The sequence below is a fragment of the Bidens hawaiensis genome, unplaced genomic scaffold (assembly GCF_021521415.1).
Source record: "Bidens hawaiensis isolate Kalapana, Puna unplaced genomic scaffold, B.hawaiensis_p1.1 tig00002414_1, whole genome shotgun sequence".
Lineage (NCBI taxonomy): Eukaryota > Viridiplantae > Streptophyta > Magnoliopsida > Asterales > Asteraceae > Bidens > Bidens hawaiensis.
Window position 1 is genome coordinate 2,077,027 of NW_027491131.1, and position 20,086 is coordinate 2,097,112.

General features: G+C 34.4%; 2 protein-coding genes across 2 annotated transcripts; both read left to right on the top strand.

Moving 5' to 3' along the window:
* Positions 1-4,572: 4,572 nt before the first annotated feature.
* LOC143619093 (transmembrane emp24 domain-containing protein p24delta9-like) lies at positions 4,573-6,599 on the top strand. Its single transcript, XM_077091111.1, has 4 exons — positions 4,573-4,809; positions 5,529-5,741; positions 5,855-5,929; positions 6,453-6,599. The coding sequence occupies exons 1-4, from the start codon at positions 4,600-4,602 to the stop codon at positions 6,597-6,599; spliced, it is 645 nt and encodes a 214-aa protein (XP_076947226.1). The 5' UTR covers positions 4,573-4,599.
* Positions 6,600-7,781: 1,182 nt separating this feature from the next.
* On the top strand, positions 7,782-12,052 carry LOC143619094 (transmembrane emp24 domain-containing protein p24delta9-like). The gene is made up of 4 exons (XM_077091112.1): positions 7,782-7,943; positions 10,657-10,866; positions 10,989-11,065; positions 11,817-12,052. The coding sequence occupies exons 1-4, from the start codon at positions 7,866-7,868 to the stop codon at positions 11,959-11,961; spliced, it is 510 nt and encodes a 169-aa protein (XP_076947227.1). The 5' UTR covers positions 7,782-7,865; the 3' UTR covers positions 11,962-12,052.
* The last annotated feature ends 8,034 nt before the right edge of the window (positions 12,053-20,086 follow it).

The following is a 20,086-nucleotide window of genomic DNA, read 5'->3' on the forward strand; positions in this document are numbered from 1 at the left end:
TACCACAAGAGTGCCTAGTCCCACTAATGAATCCCACACGCAACCTATTCTTTGAAGCACATAACCGCATATCAAAATCAAATTAGTTTGTTTTCTAAATTCGGAAAACTATTAAGATTTTTGTTGGATGTTTGCCAATTTAAATTAACATGGCAGTCTTCACGTGAACAATTATTTAGATGTAGCATTTGTGCCCCTATGCTCAAAGGGGGCATATGTTTCGCTTCCCCAGAAGTCAAAATAACCTAGATGCGTCCTAGTACTTTTTTTAAGGCGGGCAACGTAGAGTCTCATCTGCCAACTAACACCGTTAGCTTGAATGGCAATGTCGACTTTTCACCCCTAACTTGAAACATTTGGGCCCATGTGGTTAATAAGGTTTTCGATTGAGTCCTTCCACCTCCATCTCCAACGCCATCACCATCACCTTTCCTTCATCTCCACCACCACCACCAACAACAGCAACAGCACCACCACCACCATCACCTCCTCCGTTGGCCACCTCGATTTAACTAATTGACGGCTGGACAGAGGACATATGACACAAATTATATTGCTTTTAATTGTTTCTGATGTTAGAGTTTAAAATTAAAAAGAGGCTAAATCAAATGAAAAAGAAATGTTTTGAAGACAAGTTTTTTGGAACGACGACTTTCTTGTGTGTTACGTCATTGCACGCCTCAATTTTTATAATCATGTTGTCTCACTCTGGCCCAACTATATTGTCTTAACTGGGTCCACGTTGGCTTCTGAGTTTAGCTTGGGCGTTCCCCTAAGAAACCATACCATCAGCTGTCTCTTGGCAGTCGTTGTGCCACTACAAGAGCATAACTCTCTGGCGTAACACACGGTGGGACGAAAACCCGGATAGGCTCGGGATTCTTACTAACAGCCTCGCAAAGCATAACTCAAATCATTCGTTACCATAATCCACTAAAAGTGACACAAGTGGGAATATAAGTTTACAAAAACAAGTTGAAATTAAAAAAAGACAATCTACCTATTATATTAAAACAACATAATTTTTTCCACATGTCATTCAATTAAACCTTCCACATAGGCTCCAAGTGTACAAGTTTTCATTTTTATAATTTTCCCTTCATGAATGATAAAAAGAAAAATATGTTGTTGTTGGGAATTGAACTCACAAACTTACTTTTAAATGTTTATGACTTACCAACTCAACTAGGATGAATTGATGTTGGTCTTTTCTTTTTCTTAATTGGTATAGATTCACAACACTCCATTTTGTTACTTTTAAAATACAAATACAAATTGTTCTTACTAATTTATATATTTTAGAAAATTATTTATATCTTATGAATCCATAAGATGTATTAATATGTATATTATTAAATTTAATTTTTTAATTTTACTTTTTAACCACCTGTGTATCACACAGGCTCTATCCTAGTTTATGTAATAATAATGTAGATATGGAGCAATTATCAACATGTAATATTATTTGGTTGAGCTGTAGATTTTCTCATGCATTTGAAATTTAAGTTGTTTAATCTGCCTTTTATTGTGTGACCCAATCCGACCCGACATGAATCAAACCAGAAACACTTTAGGAAATTTTCAACCACCATGAAAAAAAAATTGGATCCGCCAGTACTCCTATGTAGAGGGAGAAACAATTTTCATAGATCTTTCCCTAACCCGGTGTTACTTAGAGGTGCACAAACCGGTTTAAAACTTAAAACCGGTTTGGCTTAAAACCGGTTGAGTTTGGTCAACAAAAGTCAAAACCGGTTTATGATCGGTTTCGGTTCGGGTTGAAACCGGTTTCTTACAATGTTACGATCGGTTTCGGTTCGGGTTTTGATCGGTTTCGGTTCGGGTTTTGACCGGTTTTTGCCCGGTTTCGGTTCGGTTAACCGGTTTTGGTGGAGAAAATTACAAACCGGTTCTGAACCTGCGGTTTCAATCGGTTTCAAACCGGTTTCTACATAATCGGTTTCGAACCGGTTCGATTTCGGTTCAATTTTCGGGTCGGTTTGGTTAACCGGTTTATTTGCCCACCTCTAATGTTACTCAATAAGTTATTACCGGATTAGCAGCCCTGATGTCATTAAACTTTAAACAAGTTAGAAAAGAACTCAAGTTCAACCTATTATTAGCTACTCGTTTCATGGTTAACAAATAAAGATAAAATAGGTAACGCTAGTTAGACTGAGTGGATAAAAAAAAAGTCCTTGTCATGTAATTTTTTTTCTAGCTATTTTTAGTTCGTTATAATAAAAGTCGTCTGAAACAAAAAAAAAGTAGTAAAATCAAGTCACTAAATAAATGTCTATATTATGGTATCAAATAAAAAATATTTTTTTTCTAAAAACAATAAGAACCAATACCAAGTTACCACATGGTATCTATCTAATTAGTAAAAAAGGGGCATTTTTATAGTCTTGTTTATTATTCGTTTTGGCAATTCCTGAATTTATGCAACCATATATATTTTTGTTTTGAATGAGATTTACGATCTCCATAATGAGATTTACGATCTCCATATCTGCATTTGTAAATCTGTTGAAGCAAATTATAATAAGAACATAACAATAAGCATTACTAGAGATTTCACCTTCTATGATTTTTTTTCACATGGTTGAGTTTTAAACCAATTTGTGTGTTGGTTTTGTCTTATTTTACTAAAGTGTGTTGCTATGGACTTATAGTTTAACCTGTATTGTTACAGTATAACCAGTATTGTTTTATTTTATAAATATATATTATGTTTTTAAATATAAATGTATTTTTGTTATAATATAAATGCGTTGTTCTATTTTTATAAATATAAATTATGTTGTTATTGTATAAATGTATTGTTTTAATTTATTTTTATTTTTGTTGTTATAATATAAATGTGTTGTTTATTTTTATAAATATAAATTGTGTTGTTATTATAAAAATGTGTTGTTTTATTTTTATAAATATATAAATTGTGTTTTTTTATTTAATAAAGTGTGCTATTATATATCTTTGTAAAGTATGTTGCTTTTTATAGTATAAATTGTGTTGTTCTATTTTATAAATTATGTCGCTTATAAAAAATAACTATTTGTCTGAAACATTTTTTCTTGATTTTGGATTTAATTATTTATTTATGTGGCCAATCACTCATTTAAGGTGGGCGAGTTTTGTCAAAATTTTACGGGAGTTTCTCTTAACTAAATAGCATAAAAAACCAAAATGCCCTTGATTTCATTTAAGACACCTTTTAGTTACTAATTTTACCAGCAAATAAATCTCAACTGTCAATATTAAAAATAGAGGCTCAGGATTAGTTCTCATGTTTTTTAGACTAATCTCATTTTGTATCATAATCAAACTCTAACAAATTTAAGGCAAGTAAACCGTTTTCTTTTTGCATTGTGACAATGATGGTTGCACAATGCACTTATACATGTGAGCTGTTTTATGGACCGTGACATATTTTATATCATTTAAGTTGGAATATTTATTATTATTATTATTAATTTTTTTTGTTCTTAAGATGCAATAAAAAGGAAAATCATCAAAATAATCATGATCACATAACCATTTACCAAAATAAATATGGAAAGTCTCTAAAATCTAGAGGCTTCATGAAAACTGTCGACTTTAGAACATGACACATGAGTGAAGTGTTGAATTTTAGGGGCTTTATCTGATGACTGGATCCACTAACGGACCACTTATTTCATGACACGTGACAAATTTCAGAAGAAGCGTCTACACATACGCCTTCTAAGTGGTAACGTCTAAAACCTAGATGTTTTTTTTTTCTTAAACGTCTAAATATGCATATGAAGTATCTAGTATGAGAGGAAATATCTGAGCCCTAGACGCTTCATTCGGCTTTGATGGTAGATCCACTTTCTTTTTTTTTTCTTGACATGTTCGTACATTTTTAGACCCCAATTTTTTAGACGTTTTCGTACATTTTTTAGACGCTTCATAAAACTTTTAGATGTTTATCTTTCTACTTTTTTAGACGCTTCGTACAATTTTTAGATGCTTATGTATGACTTTTAGACGCTTCTGTACCAGAGCATCTAAAATTGGTACAAGAACGTCTAAAAATCGTACGAAATCGTCTAAAAAACATAAGAAGAGCCTAAAAATAAATTTAGAATATAAAAATAATTAAAAAGGAAAAAATCTAAAAAACGTAAGGAAACGTCTAAAAAAAGCCTAATGAGAGCGTCTATGACTCAAATGTTTCTTCTCATATTAGACGCTTCATGTGCATATTTTGACGTCTTTAAGGAAACGTCTATGTTTTAGACGTTTCCCCTTAGAAGATGCTTGCGTATACGCTTCCTCTGAAATATGCGACATGCCATGAAATAAGTGATCCGTTGGTGGCCCCGGCTATCAGATAAAGCCTCTAAAGTCCAACGCTCCACTCATATGTCAATTTCTAAGGTCCAGAGACCAGAGTTTTCGTGAAGCCTCAAGATTTTAGAGACTTTCATACTAGACTCGAGCTCGGTCTCAACAACTAAACAACGGTGAAAGTTAAACACCAATAACAATATAAGGAACCAACAAACACAAACAAACTCAAATGAAATCAAATTCACTCATCTTTCACATATCAAGCTCTCTTTGTTAACAATGAATCTTCAAAACTTCATCTTCTGTATGACAACAATTTTAGTTGTTTTATCACCAATTGTTCAATCATTTCGATTCGAACTCGAATCGGGTCATACTATGTGTGTAGCGGAAGATATCAAGATCGATTCGATGACCGCGGGTCATTATTCCGTCGTTAATCCTAATGAAGGGCAGCCGTTACCGGAGTCTCACAGAATTACCGTCCAGGTTAATTCAGTTTAGTTAAATGAACGGAAATGAACATAAGTATCAGCTTGTTCACTTATGTTTGTTTACATCCTTTCTTTATTTTCATTGGTTTACGAGTATCAAAGTTCGCTAATTTATGCATTTGTTTTAATTTTTTTAGGCCCACTACAATTTAGTCACCTTTTCCAAAATAATAATAATAATAATCAACCGTTGCAATTTAGTCTGGTTTTATAATATTAAAATATCGCATATTACAATTTAGTCTACTTTCATAAAATTTAAAAATCGCTAATTATAATTTAGTCTAGTTTTATGAATTTTTATTTATTTTATTTTATTTTATTTTATTTTTTTATGTGCACGTTCACTTTTTATTGGTATTTGCTTATTTACGCTTGTTCATCTATGTTTTCAGTTACGTTCATTTGTGAATTGTTCGTTTATATTATTAGCAACAGAGCATGAACACGCTCATTTTCTTGACAAACAATCACGACCAAGAAAACCTGTTCGTTAAATTGCTCATGCAGCCATGCTCAATCGTCTGTTCGGTTAAAGTTAAACGAACAAAAAAGACAAACATGCCCGTTCCTAGGTGACCTCCATGGCAATTTTGGACATTTTTGTTGGATATTTATAAAATTCGTCTACGATTACTTTAACCTTGTTTTTTCGCCTTACGACAGACGCTTGAATTAATATGTTGCATTGGTTAATGTTTTTACATATTGCAGGTGACTAGGTTTCATGAGAAGAACTATTATCACTTGTCTGAAAACGTGCAGTCGGGTCACTTTTCGTTTCAGGCTGTTGAGGCTGGAGATTATTTGGCTTGTTTTATTGCAGTCGATCATCAACCGCCAGTTAAAATCCCGATTGAGTTCGATTGGAAGTCTGGCGTTGCTGCTAAAGATTGGTCCAATGTTGCCAAAAAAGGTTCAGTAGATGTAAGCATATTATATTTATACATCTTTCATTATGTATCAATATATCATATATTATGCATTTGTATTTCATACATTCATTTGTGTTTTTTTTTGAACTTTGATTTATATTTCAGGCGATGGAATACGAGCTTAAGAAACTTGCGGATATCATCACTTTGATTCACGAAGAAATGTTTTATCTCCGAGAAAGTTTAGTTATAATTTACGGTTTACCAAAATATTCATACTAGTGCAGGGGTAAAACGGTCCGTCTCTAATATTAGTCTTTCGAAAGTTGGTATTTTGCTTGTAATCTTTACAAATTTCCAGCATTTTGGTTCGGGTTCAGTCATTTATAATCCGAGCTGAAAACATGTCATAAATGGTAAAATGACGAAAATGCCCTTAACCGAAAGAAAATTGTATGTGTTATATTAGTCTTTTAAAAATTGGTATTTTGCTTGTCGCACTAATCTTTACAAATTTCCAGCATTTTGGTTAGGGTTCAGTCATTTATAATCCGAGCTGAAAACATGTCGTAAATGGTAAAATGACGAAAATGCCCCTAACCGAAGAAAATTGTATGTGTTTTCTGGAAGTATGCAACAGACTGATGTTGTAATAACTCTTTGTAAACAATTTTTTTGACACATAACATATTGTCACCTCATCAAGGGTATTCTTGTCTGCATCGAAAAACTATTATTGATTATATTTTTTTATGGTTGTTGTAGGGAAAGAGAGATGCAAGAGCTTAATAAACTGACAAATTCAAGAATGGCATCGTTGAGTTTTCTTTCACTTTTTATATGCTTATCGGTCGCGGGTATGCAAGTTTGGCACTTGAAATCTTTCTTCGAAAAGAAGAAGCTCATCTAATATTGATCGTTAATTATACCGATGGTTGAAGACCGAAGATAGATATAATCATAATTTTTTTTTTAATTCTAAACCCTTTCAAAATATTACAAAATGATTGTAGAACAATGATTACAATAGCAAATTTTCATATAAGTTAAGGTATTAACATAATAGAATATTCTAAATTAAGGATACCAAGGTGTTGAAATATATGTATTATGTCTAATTCAATAGTAAACACATGTATAATTAATTTAGTTGTGTTTTGAATTTTTAGTTGTTTGTTTTATTTTGTTTATCATGTTTGGGCTGACTTTATGTTGGATGTTGGGCTTGGCCCATGTTGAGATATAGGGGAAAGAGGTCAATGAAACAGACTATTAAGTAATTTACAAGTTCATTAATTCATTGTTATGCCAGATCCAATAAGATTAGATTATTTAATGTTTAATGAACTTGTTCAGTTTATTTGGGCCCTTATTGGTTTCTTATTAGCCATTTTTAACCCAGTTCCCTTACTAAAGCTCTCTTGATGCCAAAACAATTGCTCGCTCCGTCCATGCGACAACACCATCGTCAACAAAAATTATGGAACTAAATATGGAGCAAAGTTTGTGATTCGGTCTAGAGAGCTTTCAGCCTTTATCTTCGTCTTTATTATAGAGTACTTGTCACATTAACAAACCAAACTTTGAATCCAGAGCGTGTGACCGATTAAGACAGCATAGTCCGGCAAGAGTATATCAACGAGACTCTCCAATTTAAAAAGTTCGGTGACCTAAACGCCAAAACGAAAGTCGCAATTATAAATTTTTTTTTATTATTATTAATTATTGCTTCTATAATATATGATTGTTTATAGGATTACATCGAAACAGAAGGCAAGCAGGCAACAAGCTGTGCCGCTACCCCTCTTTGAATCGCAAAACCCAATCTTTTAAAATTAAAAAAAAATTAAAAAAATGTAACTTTATTTTTCAATTTTCAACACTTTCATCTCCTTCAAGTTACCCGTGAAGACCTCACAAAACCCCAATTGGCCAATTGAAATCACGTTGACTTTTGGTCAACTTCCGTTTCCAATCCCCAAATCAACCAATCACTGCTCGAATTCACCTTCTGCAGATCAAGATCTCTGTGATAACAATAAATCTTGAACGATTAACCATCTGGGTCGTATTAATTTTAGTGGGTTTACCCCCAATTGTTCAATCACTCCGATTCGAACTCGAATCGGGTCATACTCATACCAAGTGCATAGCTGAAGATATTAAGAGCAATTCGATGACTGTTGGTCACTATTCCGTCGCTAATTCTACTGAAGGAGTGCCGGTACCTGAATCTCATAGAATCACAGTCAAGGTCAATTCAATTACTAATTATTATTGTTGTTGTTATTATTATTATTATTATTATATATTGTCACATAGTAATCCAGGTGTTTTGGGGTTTTTTTAATAGTTTGTGATTTGTTTGTTGGTTGATTGGATTTTGCGAGTAGGGGTGTGCGTGGTGCGATTTTGGTTAAAACCAAAACTACGGTTTTTGGATTTTTGAAACTGTTCTGTTTCGGTTAGGCTATGTGTAGTGGAGGGCTAAAGATTTTTTTTGGGGGGGTGGGGGGGGATGATGTTGTCGCCCTCTTTTTAATTTATTATTATTTTCAACCCAAACCCGGCGACAAATCTATATTTGCCTAGGGGGCGGTGTTGTAGCCCTTTATCAGCTATCACCCAAAACGCTACCAATTTGCCACCCACTACGTTCACTCTTATTGCCATTCGAACATGAAAATTTTAGGTCAAAAAGAAAGTTAGGCTGGAAATAATGAATTTAGGTATAAATAATTTTGTTAATTAACTAACATACTAGTATAAATTTGGTTAAAAGTATTTGAGTTGCGTATTTATTAAATTCTTATGAATTACTTATAATAAAAAATAAAATAAATAAAAATCTATGATTTCGGTTCAGTTTTTCCGGTTTTTGGATTTTTGAAACCGTTCGGTTTCGGTTTTCGTTTTGGTTTCGGTTTTTTCGGTTATTGCCGTTTGAACTTGAAAATTTAGGCGGAAAAGAAAGTTGGCTAGAAATAATGAATTTAGGTATAAATAATATTGTTAATTGTTAACTAATAGACTTAGTATACAATTGGCTGAAAGTATTTGAGTTACATATTTATTAAATTACTTATAATAAAAAATAAAAAAATAAAAATCTATGAATTCGGTTTGGTTCGGTTTTTATTACATGCAAAACCGAAACCGAACCGCTAGTTCGGTGTTTACAAAAATATAAAACCAAACCGTTAGTTTTTGTTTTGGTTCGGTTTTTTCGGTTTCGGATCAGTTTTTTTTTGTTTTTGCACAGCCCTAGATGTTGGATTTTTTTTTTTAATGATTTGGGTTGTAGTTTTAAACATTTAGGACGCGTTTGGTTTGCGGAATTCAAAGGAATTGGAATTTGAATTCGTTTTGTTTATGTGTTTGGTTGGCGTATATCGGCACGGATGCGTGCCGGCACCAGTACATTCTAATAGATACGCGTTCGGCATCCGGCACCGGTTACACTGGTAGCGTGTTCGACGCCAGTAACACATGTGACGTCAGTAACGCTTTTTATGCCGGTTAGGTTGGTAATACATCCGATGCTGGTTAACACATCTGACGTCAGCCGTTGTTGATTATGTGTTCAGCACGACTGGTGTTGGTTACACGTTGCCATTGGTTAACGCTCTAAAAGTTGGTTACATGCCCGGTAGGTTGTGGTCGTAGTGATAGATTCCAATTCCTTTAAAAAAGTTCTACGAAAATGCACTCTCAAATTCAAAATAAACCAATGAATATGAATAAACGTTTTTGTTCATTTAGTTAAACGAATGGAGATTAACACAATTAGTTCACTGCGTTTATGTTTGTTTCATTTACGCGCATTTTCGTTATGTTCATTCGTCGATGTTCCTTGTCTTCATTTATACATTATTTTAATTTTAGGCCCGTTATAGTTTAGTCTAGTTTTATAAAATTAAGATACCACCCGTTACAATTTCCTCTAGTTTTATAAAGTTAGGATATCACCAGTTGCAATTTAGTCTAGTTATATAAAATTATAATATCATCAGTTACAATTTTGTCTAGTTATATAAAATTAATTATCACCTACTACAATTTAGTCTGGTTTTATATACTTAAAAGATCACCCATTACAATATACTCTAGTTTATCAAATGCGGTAGGCGCATAGGCCTCGCCTAGGGCCTAGGCGCAAAGCGCAAAAAAAACAACAACGAAGGCCTGAGGAAAATAAGCGCACTTAAATACAAAATAAAAAATATATTATGTATATGAAAAATAATACTATTCTTCAAATAAAATAAACAAACGCTATTATATAACATTTAGTGTCATCAAATTAATACCAAAAGTTTTAAACTAGTCAAGATTCAAAATGCGATCCCTAAACTTGAATAACAAAATGTATCAATATGATGCCTTTACTTCTCCTAGATCTAAGTTTCAATAGAATCCCTTGCGTTTCTTTTGCTCGGCTTTTATGTTCTCATGTTCTTGGCATAGACAATGCTGAAGCGCTCGCCTAGGAACTAGAAGCGCATTTATTGAGCCTCGCCTGAAAAATGGGCCTAGGCGCAAGAAGCGAGGTCTTTTAATAACTATGGTTAACACATCACAAATTACAATTTAGCTTTGTTTTATGAATCTTTTAGACCCAACAACTTGATGTTTACGCTTACTTTTAATTGGTGTTTGTTCAGTTATATTTGTTCATCTATGTTAAGCTACTTTCGTTTGTTTGTGAACCGTTTGTTTATATTATTAACAAAGAACATGAACAAACTCATTTTCTTGACGAACGAACACGACTTACAAAACCCTTTTGTTTAATTGCACATGTTCAATCATTCGTAGGCGAATTTGGTGGAAATTTTGGATTTTGTGTGTTTCTTTGTTGGATTCTTATGAAATTCAATTATGATTCTTTTAACCTTGTTTTTTCGCCTTATGGTTGTCGGTAAAATTAATATGTTTGCATCAGTTAATGTTTTCATGTCATGCAGGTGACTTCGTCTTATGGAAACAGCTATCACTCGTCTGAAAACGTGCAATCGGGTCAATTTTCGTTTCATGCTGTTGAGGCTGGAGATTATTTAGCTTGTTTTTTTGCAGCTGATCATCAACCGCCGCTTAAAATCCCAATTGAATTCGATTGGAGGTCTGGTGTTGCTGCTAAAGATTGGTCCAATGTTGCCAAAAAAGGTTCAGTAGATGTAAGTCTATTTATATATATCTTTCTTAACATATCATATATTCATATATAATGTAAATATGTAATGCATAATTGTATTTCATATTTTTATTTGTGTATTGTTAACTTTGATTATTATTTCAGGCAATGGAATACGAGCTTAAGAAACTTGCAGATACCATCACTTCGATTCACGAAGAAATGTTTTATCTCCGAGAAAGGTTGGTTAATAATTTACCAAAAAATTCATTGCAGGGCAAAATTGTCCATCTCTAGTAACGGTCTTTCAAAAGTTGGTATTTTGCTTATAGTACTAAATTTAGGGGGTGCAAGCGAGCCGAGCCTGACGTTTAACTTACGCAGAGCTCGAGCTTGGCTCGTTTACTGTGTCTTAATTATTTTTTATATAATTATAATTATTTTTATATATTTTTTCTATTATAATTTTATGTATAAAATAGTATATATTATTATTTAGTTATTTTTATTTATTTATTCATAACATTATATATATTAATTAATAATTATTAAATATATATTTTGAAAAATTATATAAAATGACAGGCTCGTTTAGACTAGCGAGCCAATAAGTGAAACTTGGGCTTGGGCTCGTTTATTAAACGAGCTTACTTTTAGGCTCGAGCTTGGACTCGGGCTCGATTACGCTCAGCTTGATCGAGCTTTTTAACGATCCGATCTCGAGTAGCTCGCGAGCAGCTCGGCTCGTTTGCACCCCTAGTACTAATCTTTATGAATTTCGAACATTGTGATTCGGGCTCATTCATTTATGATCTCCACTTTAAACTTGCAGTAAATTGTAAAATGACGAAAATGCCCCTAACCGTTGTTGTAAACTTGTAATAGCTACCTAATCAAGGGTATTCTTGTCTTTTTGAATTTTGACCAGTAACATGTTGACACGTCATCATCGAAAAACTATTATTGATTCTATTGTATATGGTTATATTGAAGGGAAAGAGAGATGCAAGAGCTTAACAGAGTGACAAATTCAAGAATGGCATGGTTGAGTTTTCTTTCGCTTTTTATATGTTTATCGGTCGCGGGTATGCAAGTTTGGCACTTGAAATCTTTCTTTGAAAAGAAGAAGCTCATATAATATTGATGTTTAGTTATGTTAATGGATTATAATTTATATATTTGTAGCGTATATCGGTATCGATGAATTTTTAAAGATGAGCAAATTAAATGACTGATATTTATGCTTCTTTGTTTATATGTTTTTGATTGTTTATATGTTTTGATAACTAGAATGTCAATACATATGAACTTGTACATGCTGGTCAAAATTGGTCAAATATAGGGTTTGCAAGAGGTTAATATATAAAAATGACCAAAAGAATGAAGAGTTGAATTGTTTACTTGATGTAACATTTGGTTGTGCATATGATAAATACCTTTTGTATGTGAAACCTTCATAATATGTGGGGATGTAAATGAGTTTGCTAAGCCTACACTCGAGCTTGTTAATATACAAGAGCTCGAGCTCGGAGTTGACTTGTTTCAATCTCTATTTCAAAGGCTCAAGCTTGGCTCGGGCTTATTTATTATTTCAGTTTTTATTTATTTTTATAATTATTTCTATGCATACTTCAGTTATAATGTTTATATACAACAAATACATAACTTATTTAGCTATTTTTTATCATACTATTATATACAATAATTAGCTTTTGAACCCGTGTATTATACGGGATTTGTCAAATAATAAAAATAAATAAGGTCCGTTATTTGAAAGAAATAAACAAAATTAAAGGTAAAAAGACAATAAAATATATAGTACAAATAATAAGAAGTCTGTAATCTTAAATTTACAAATTAGAAAAAAATCTCTTTATGTACAACATTTGCCAAAATTGTTTTGACCTATTAGTTTATCCATGGATTGTTTTGACCCATGGCCCATGGATATGTAGGATAAATAAGATTGGGAATTAGAAAATTATAACTATTTGTCAAAATTATTTTGACTCATAACCCATTGAGAGATAGGATGAATGAGATGAAAGATTAGAAATGAGATAATAACCCATTTGTCAAAATGGTTTTGCACTTTTGCCTCATAACCCATGGATAAGTAGAGTGAATGAGAAGAGAGATTAGACCAAGAATGGATGTGAGATTGTCACATCATCTCCATTATTTTCTTTTATTAGTATAGTTAGATTATATTAGAAGTTAGATTAGATTAGATTAGATTAATGATATCTATAATTTTTTTTATATCCAAGTTAGATTTAAGATATTGAAAAAAATATTAAAATTATAGGTACAGTTAGGCTTACGAGTCAACTTGAGCTCACTAACTAAAACTTATTTTTAGACTCGAGCTTGTATAAGCTGATTCAATTGAATCCTTTTACAAGTCGATTCCGGGTAGCTCACAAACCGGTTTGACTCCTTTATGCCATCTTAGCGCATTTTACAACCAAAGTCCTTAGAGCATTCCCATTCCTTCTCATATCCCTAAATCCAAAATTACGTTAAAAATCACTTGGGTGTAAAAGTTTGACGGCAAAACGGATCTGAACTTCGGTGGATTGTAAATAGAGTAAAGTTAAAATAAAAAGTGTGACAAAAAAGAGAAGTATGAGAAGAATTTATGACCACACAAAAAACCTTTTAAAAAATAAATTCAAAAAAAAAAAACCATAACTCAAAATATAAATAAAAAAACAAAAATATTTTAAAAACTAAAATGTTTCCCCCATAATTCCCGTTAAAAAAAACCGACGAAAAGACACAATGCCAAGATCAAAGACATAATGACGAAAATGAACAAAAGACACAATTATAATTAAAAAAGACACAATATATCGCAAATATAGCACAATATTAAGAAAAAAACACAATGTCGAGGAAAAAAGACGCAATCAATGACGAAAATAAACACAAAACACAATGATAAACAAAATGACACAATAATGCTTTCACTCAACATTGCGGGGTTTTTTTTAGAACGAGAAAGAAGGTGAAAATATTTTTGTGTTTTTACTTTTTTCGTTATTTTATTAAATTTTGAGTTATGGTTTTTTTATTAATTTTTTTGAGGGGTTATTTTGTGTGACTACAAATCATTCTTATCGTTCTCATTTTTGTCTCCCTTTGTAGAATAACTTGACTTTTGTAAATAAGAAGAATCATTGATCAAATAAAATAGAGGAGTAAAAAGGGGTTTTAGGTTTATTTAAAGGTTTTTAATCAAAACGACGTAATTTTAAAAGGTTTTACTCGTAAGTTTAGATGCGTGACCGTATCCATTTTCCCCATTTATATATTTAAGGGGATAGTATTTGAATGTTCTTACACGTATATGGTTCAAATGGTATATGTGTAAAGTTGAATATGTAGTTTATTACTTTCTTGTGACAAAGTTGAATATGTGTTAAAATTGTTGGCCGAAAAATGGCATTCTTGTAATTTACCAAATATTCCCACCAAAATAGTGGGCCCACCATTCGGCCTTTCATATCTTCCAAAACATGGTCTTACAAACGTGGCATTATGACCCTCACCATATATTATTAGGCTGAGGGGTGTGGGGCTTCAACGGGGGCGCTAAAGCCCCTTCGCTCGCGCCCCCAGGCGCTAACACCACACCACTGGGGCGCTAACGGGGGCGCTAACGCGAAAAACCATGCAGGCGTGAGCCTGTTAGCGGGAGAAGAGAGAGAAAAGCTTGTCTTGGTTTTAGGAAAAGAGCCGTTGGGCTCTTATTAAATTAAAAAAAAAAATTTTCCTATATAATACCCCATTTCACCCATTTTTATACCACAACTTCAAACCTTCACCCAAAGTCAATTCATCTTCTCAACTTTTTTTTAAAAAAATGGCTGGAAATTGGTACCTAAACCTTGATTCAGATTATATTGACGACGATTTATGGTCGTCACCGCACCAACCGATGTTTTATTCGGAGCCGCAAGAATCATCCGGCTTTCAACCATCCAACACACAACCGTCTCCTAACTTTATTTTATTTTTAGATATTAATGTGTTTTTTTTATTAATGTGTGTTTTTTTAATAATTTATGAGTTTTTTTAATAATACGTTGTTTGAATATATTTATAAAAAAATAAAAAAAAAAATTCGCTGGAGCCCCTCCACACCAGGGCCAGGGGCTCCAACGGGGGCTCCAACACCCCCCTTATCCAGTTCTCTCTCTGCCACACGTCATAATATTATTGGTTGGAGCCCCCATTAAAGCCCCCATTAGAACCCCCCACACCCTTCAGCCTTACGTTTGAGTGGGCCGGTTTTGTGACATAATGAACATTAATTAATAGATTAGTGATGCCAAAGGTTCAACATTAATGAACAAGTCAATGGTTTCAAGATAATCTAGAGTACATTCTTGTCTAAAATATTATACACATATAAACATACATACGTACATCTATACGTGTTCAATACATAATAAAATTAAATAAAAAATCGTATATACGTTAGTGCGTAATTCTAGATCGATCTAGACTAGAGGTGCACAAACCGGTTTAAAACTTAAAACCGGTTCGGTTTAGTCAACAAAAGTCAAAACCGTTTTATGATCGGTTTCGGTTTGGGTTGAAACCGGTTTTTGACCAGGTTATGATCGATTTCAGTTGGGTTTTGATCGGTTTCAGTTCGGGTTTTGACTGGTTTCGGTTCGGTTACCTGGCTTGGAACCGGTTATGGTAGAGAAAACTACAAACTGGTTTCGAACATACGGTTTCAGTCGGTAACCGGTTTCTACACAATCGGTTTCAAACCGGTTCGATTTCAGTTTGATTCGGGTCGGGTCGGTTAGCCGGTTTATTTGCCCACCTCTAATCTAGAAAAAAAAGAGTTTTTATACAAGCGAAAATTCTCAAAATAGGTTTTTTCAAAAATAAGTTTCTAGTTTTAGGTATCATTTGCAAAGAATTCCATAAATAATTATTTTAAAATAATCGTGACGACTAGATTCTTGGTTTCAACGAGTAGTTTACAAAACTAGTCGCGACGACTATTTTAGGCTAAGAAAATTTCAGGGACGAGTATTTTGAAGCACTGAACTTGTCAGGACGACTATTAGCTATTTTAATTAAAAAATAGTTTGGACGAGTTTTTTATGAAATTTTTGGTATTTTTTTTAGTATTATCTTATTATATTTAATTTTCCCCTTTTTTATATAATCCTGTTATATATCATAGTTAAAATAACATATACAATATTGTGTTGGATGTGGAATTATAGATGCAAATAATCAATATTTTCAATTTGTTGTAGAATCAATAAGAGTAAATATTGAAGGGAATGAAATTGAAAAGTGAAAAACAACTAAGATCCTCTGTTGTACTCTTGTTGGTGATGGTGACCAACCTTTTATATAAATATTATATATATATATATATATATATATATATATGATTATATGTATAAAAAAAGTAATGTTTCCATCTAACCCAATTGAAATAGAAACATACAACATACCACCAATTTTAATGTACACTCTTCGGTTTTGTCCTCGTTTTGTAAACATGTTAACCAACTTATAACCGTTTACAACCAGTTGATCTAAACAAGTCAAACAGAAACGCAACTTATAATCAAGTTGTAAACGAGTCAAATAGGAACATGACTTATAATTATATACAATGTTGTTGAGACTGGATCAGACTAGGATTCGGTCCACTGACCGGTCCGGTTCTATGAAGTTCGTTCGGTTACTAGAAAACCACCGGTTCACCGGTCTGACTGGGAAACCGGAATGGTTGAACCGGTTTACTATGAAAAAATAAATATTTGTTTATGAAAATTCCTTTTTTCAGCCTTAACCGTCATTTTTGGGATAAAAGTTGTTCGGCCGGTCCAACCGTTGAACCTGTTGTCCGTCCGATTCGCTGTCCGATCCGGTTATGAAAACATTGCATATAATCATTTTTGAAAAACAAATGGCTCCTTGAAGCTGATCGAAGAGATCATCAATCTTCGGTAGTGGGTACTGATTCTTGATGGTGAGTTTATTTAACTCTCGGTAGTCGATGCACATGCGGAAAGATCCGTCCTTCTTTTTGACGAAAAGGACAGGAGCTCCCCAAGGTGAGAAACTAGGCCGAATGAATCCTTTATCGAGAAGTTCTTGAAGTTGGCTAGAGAGTTCTTGCATTGCGGATGGGGCTAAACGGTATGGAGCTTTGGCTATGGGAGTTGCACCGGGTACAAGGTCGATTCGAAATTCAACTTGTCGAGACGGAGGAAGTCCTGGCAAGTCATCGGGAAAAACTTTCAGGATAGTCTTTGATAACAGGAATGTCTTGAATCTTTTTCACTTTGGATTTCTTGTCAATTACATGGGCTAAAAAGGCATAGCATTGTTTCCTCAAAAGTTTACGGGCCTTCATGCAAGAGATGATTTTTAAGTTACGATCGGGTTTTTCTCCTTGAATGATTAGTGTTTCGCCGGATTGTAACGGGATACGAATGAGCTTCTCGGCACAGGCAACTTCGGCTTGATTACAGGATAACCAATCCATTCCCACAACTAGGTCAAAACTACCAAGCTTAAAGGGAATTAGATCGATATTATGAGAGTGGTCATCAAAGGTCAAGGTGCAATCACGCATAATAGTATTGGCTTGGGCAGTGTTACCATTGGCTAACTCGACGATGTAAGGGGAGTCTAGTTTTACCGGTTTCCATTTAACAAGAGGTTCAAAATCAAGTGATATAAAACTTCTTTCCGCGCCCGTATCAAATAGTATGGATGCAAAGTGGTTATTTAAGAGAAATGTATCGGTTATGACATTGGGATCTTGACGTGCATCTGAAGCACCAATAGTGAAAGCTCTACCACGAGTGGCTTGGTTATTGTTTGGAGCCAATTGGGGACAGTTGTTCTTGAAATGGTCCAAACCACCGCATTGAAAGCAAGCACGAGCATTGTTATTATTTGGTGGAGCAGGGTTGGTGACCATGGCTTGATTAACAGCAGCAGGTGCAGTTCGGCATCGAGGGGCTAGATGACCAAATCGACCACAATTGGTACACTTTCGGCATTGGGAACTTGGTGGGTGATGATAGTTGCAGGTGGAGCATAGAGGGTGAGGTCCAGAGTACCCTGCCCTAGCCGGGGCTTGGTTAGTAGGAGCCACAGCTTGGACGGGCACAGCAGGGGTGACTGCAGCATAGTTGGTGGTTTTTGGTTTCTTATTAGGTTGGTAACTAGTCTTCTTGAATTCTCTCTCTTTTTGTTTCCCCGAATCCTTCCCCAAAATTCCGGTTTTGACTAGTTCATCGGTTAAGGTACTTGCTAGGTGTATAGCATCTTGGAGGGTTCCAGGATTAACGGTCAAGATCATGCTCCCCATTGAAGGAGGTAAGCCATTTATATAGCGATCAATAGCTTTTTCCTCAGGAGTGACTAGGTGGGGTACTAGCTGGGATAGTTTTGGAAACGGTTGGTATAGCCAAGGTGATCGTCTCCTTTCATGGTATGACCCCAAAGCTCATCTTCCATCTTTCGGAGTTCGCTCTTGTGACAATATTTCCTAGTCAGCAGGTCTTTGAATTCGGCCCAAGGTAGAGCCAAGGCCGGCTCACGACCTCGAGTCCTGATTTGAGTGGTCCACCAAGTCAAGGCCCCTTGCTTGAGGGTGCTAGCAGCATACTTCACCTTTAGATTCTCCGGACAATTGCACATGTTTAAAGCGGCTTCCGTGCTCTCGAACCATTGCAGCAACCCGGTGGCACCTTCCGAGCCAGTGAACTCGGTAGGTTTTGAAGCAACAAAGGTTCGGTAGGATTGATCGTAGTTGTTGCCATTATTGTTGTTGTTGCCGTTATTATTGTTGTTGCCGTTGAGTTGATTGACAATAGCGAGAAGAAGAGTAGCCATTTGAGCGAGCACAATTGCTAGTGGGGTGTCATTGTCGTTGTTGTCATTGGAGGCATCACGACGAGGAGGCATTCTAAGAAATCATTATATAAGGTGGATAAGTAAAAGAGTAAGGAATAATAAAGCAAATGTTTTGCTATAAAATAGAGCAATGAAGTCTTCGTCCCACGGTGGCAAGGGGATGTAGGAGTTTATGAAAGAGTTGACGAAATCGAGAGACATGCTAAAAATATGAAGTTATGACATTTAATAGCACATAATTTCAACCTAAAGGACATTCCTAGACGTAGGTCGGTTACTAATTCTCTACGACCACGGCTCTGATACCAATCTGTCACACCCCACGGCCGAAGGCGGAAACGTCGGGGCATGCGTAGATTGAAATCATGCACATGGTATTAAATGTAAAAACTCCTATTAAAAGAAACCAACGAATTATTCAAATATAATCCAAATAGAAAATATGACATAGCACTTTATTCATTCAACTTCTAAGTCTGACTCATGCCCTATATGAAACTTCAAGAATCTTCATAACTTAATTTCCATCACCTGAAAAACATGCGAGAGTGTCAACTAAAAATAGTTGGTGAGAACATAGGTTTTGAAAAAAAAATAAGTTTTATGTTGAAAACATTCCATATGTGTTAAGTTACTTTGTATACTTTAGTGATTACAACCAAACCTCTGACACGTTTAGCGAGTCGTCTAATCCACGATTAGACTATTATGTTTAATGTTTAACGATCGTCTGATTCTAAACACACAGGCCTCTACCCGAGGCCTGAGTGGGCGGGTCGGGCCAATAGATCTATCATCATACTACCACGGGCTGTAACAAGTTAATGGTTGTCAATGCGAATATGTATACACTTGTAATGATCACACATAACGAATATTATGAAATAAAGCTTGATTCAAATAGCATGTAAAACAAGTTGATTATGCATGTTTCCACCCCGAATTATAAAACGTTTAAAAGCAGGTAAAAGGGGTTATGAACTCACCTTGCTTGACGGATGAACACGAACACGAGCAAGAGTTTGTTGAACCGGTTACGGGATGCCCTAGATTAAGTTTGATTTTTAAATTAGTTAGAGTGTCGCATACTAGAATGTTCTAAACCAAGAGCATGACCTCCAGCAAGTTGATTCCCAGGTAAGAGTCACGGGTCCAATGGGATTATTTACGCCACTCTTGCCTTAGACAGAACCCGTTTGCTTGTCAGATACATACATACCCGGTTTATACTCTATTTGTATACTAACTCAAAATGTTTTAGAATGGTTTTCATAAATAATAAAGTACGAGGTTAAAAGTGTAATATCATATAGTTTGGGTGTTTATTGGCATTTAAGAAAGTGTAG

Coding starts and splice junctions, on each gene's coding strand:
- LOC143619093 (XM_077091111.1), top strand. CDS start 4,600: ATGAATCTTCAAAACTTCATCTTCTGTATGACAACAATTTTAGTTGTT. Junction 4,810..5,528: donor CTCACAGAATTACCGTCCAG/GTTAATTCAGTT, acceptor TACATATTGCAG/GTGACTAGGTTTCATGAGAA. Junction 5,930..6,452: donor AAATGTTTTATCTCCGAGAA/AGTTTAGTTATA, acceptor TATGGTTGTTGT/AGGGAAAGAGAGATGCAAGA.
- LOC143619094 (XM_077091112.1), top strand. CDS start 7,866: ATGACTGTTGGTCACTATTCCGTCGCTAATTCTACTGAAGGAGTGCCG. Junction 7,944..10,656: donor CTCATAGAATCACAGTCAAG/GTCAATTCAATT, acceptor CATGTCATGCAG/GTGACTTCGTCTTATGGAAA. Junction 11,066..11,816: donor ATGTTTTATCTCCGAGAAAG/GTTGGTTAATAA, acceptor GTTATATTGAAG/GGAAAGAGAGATGCAAGAGC.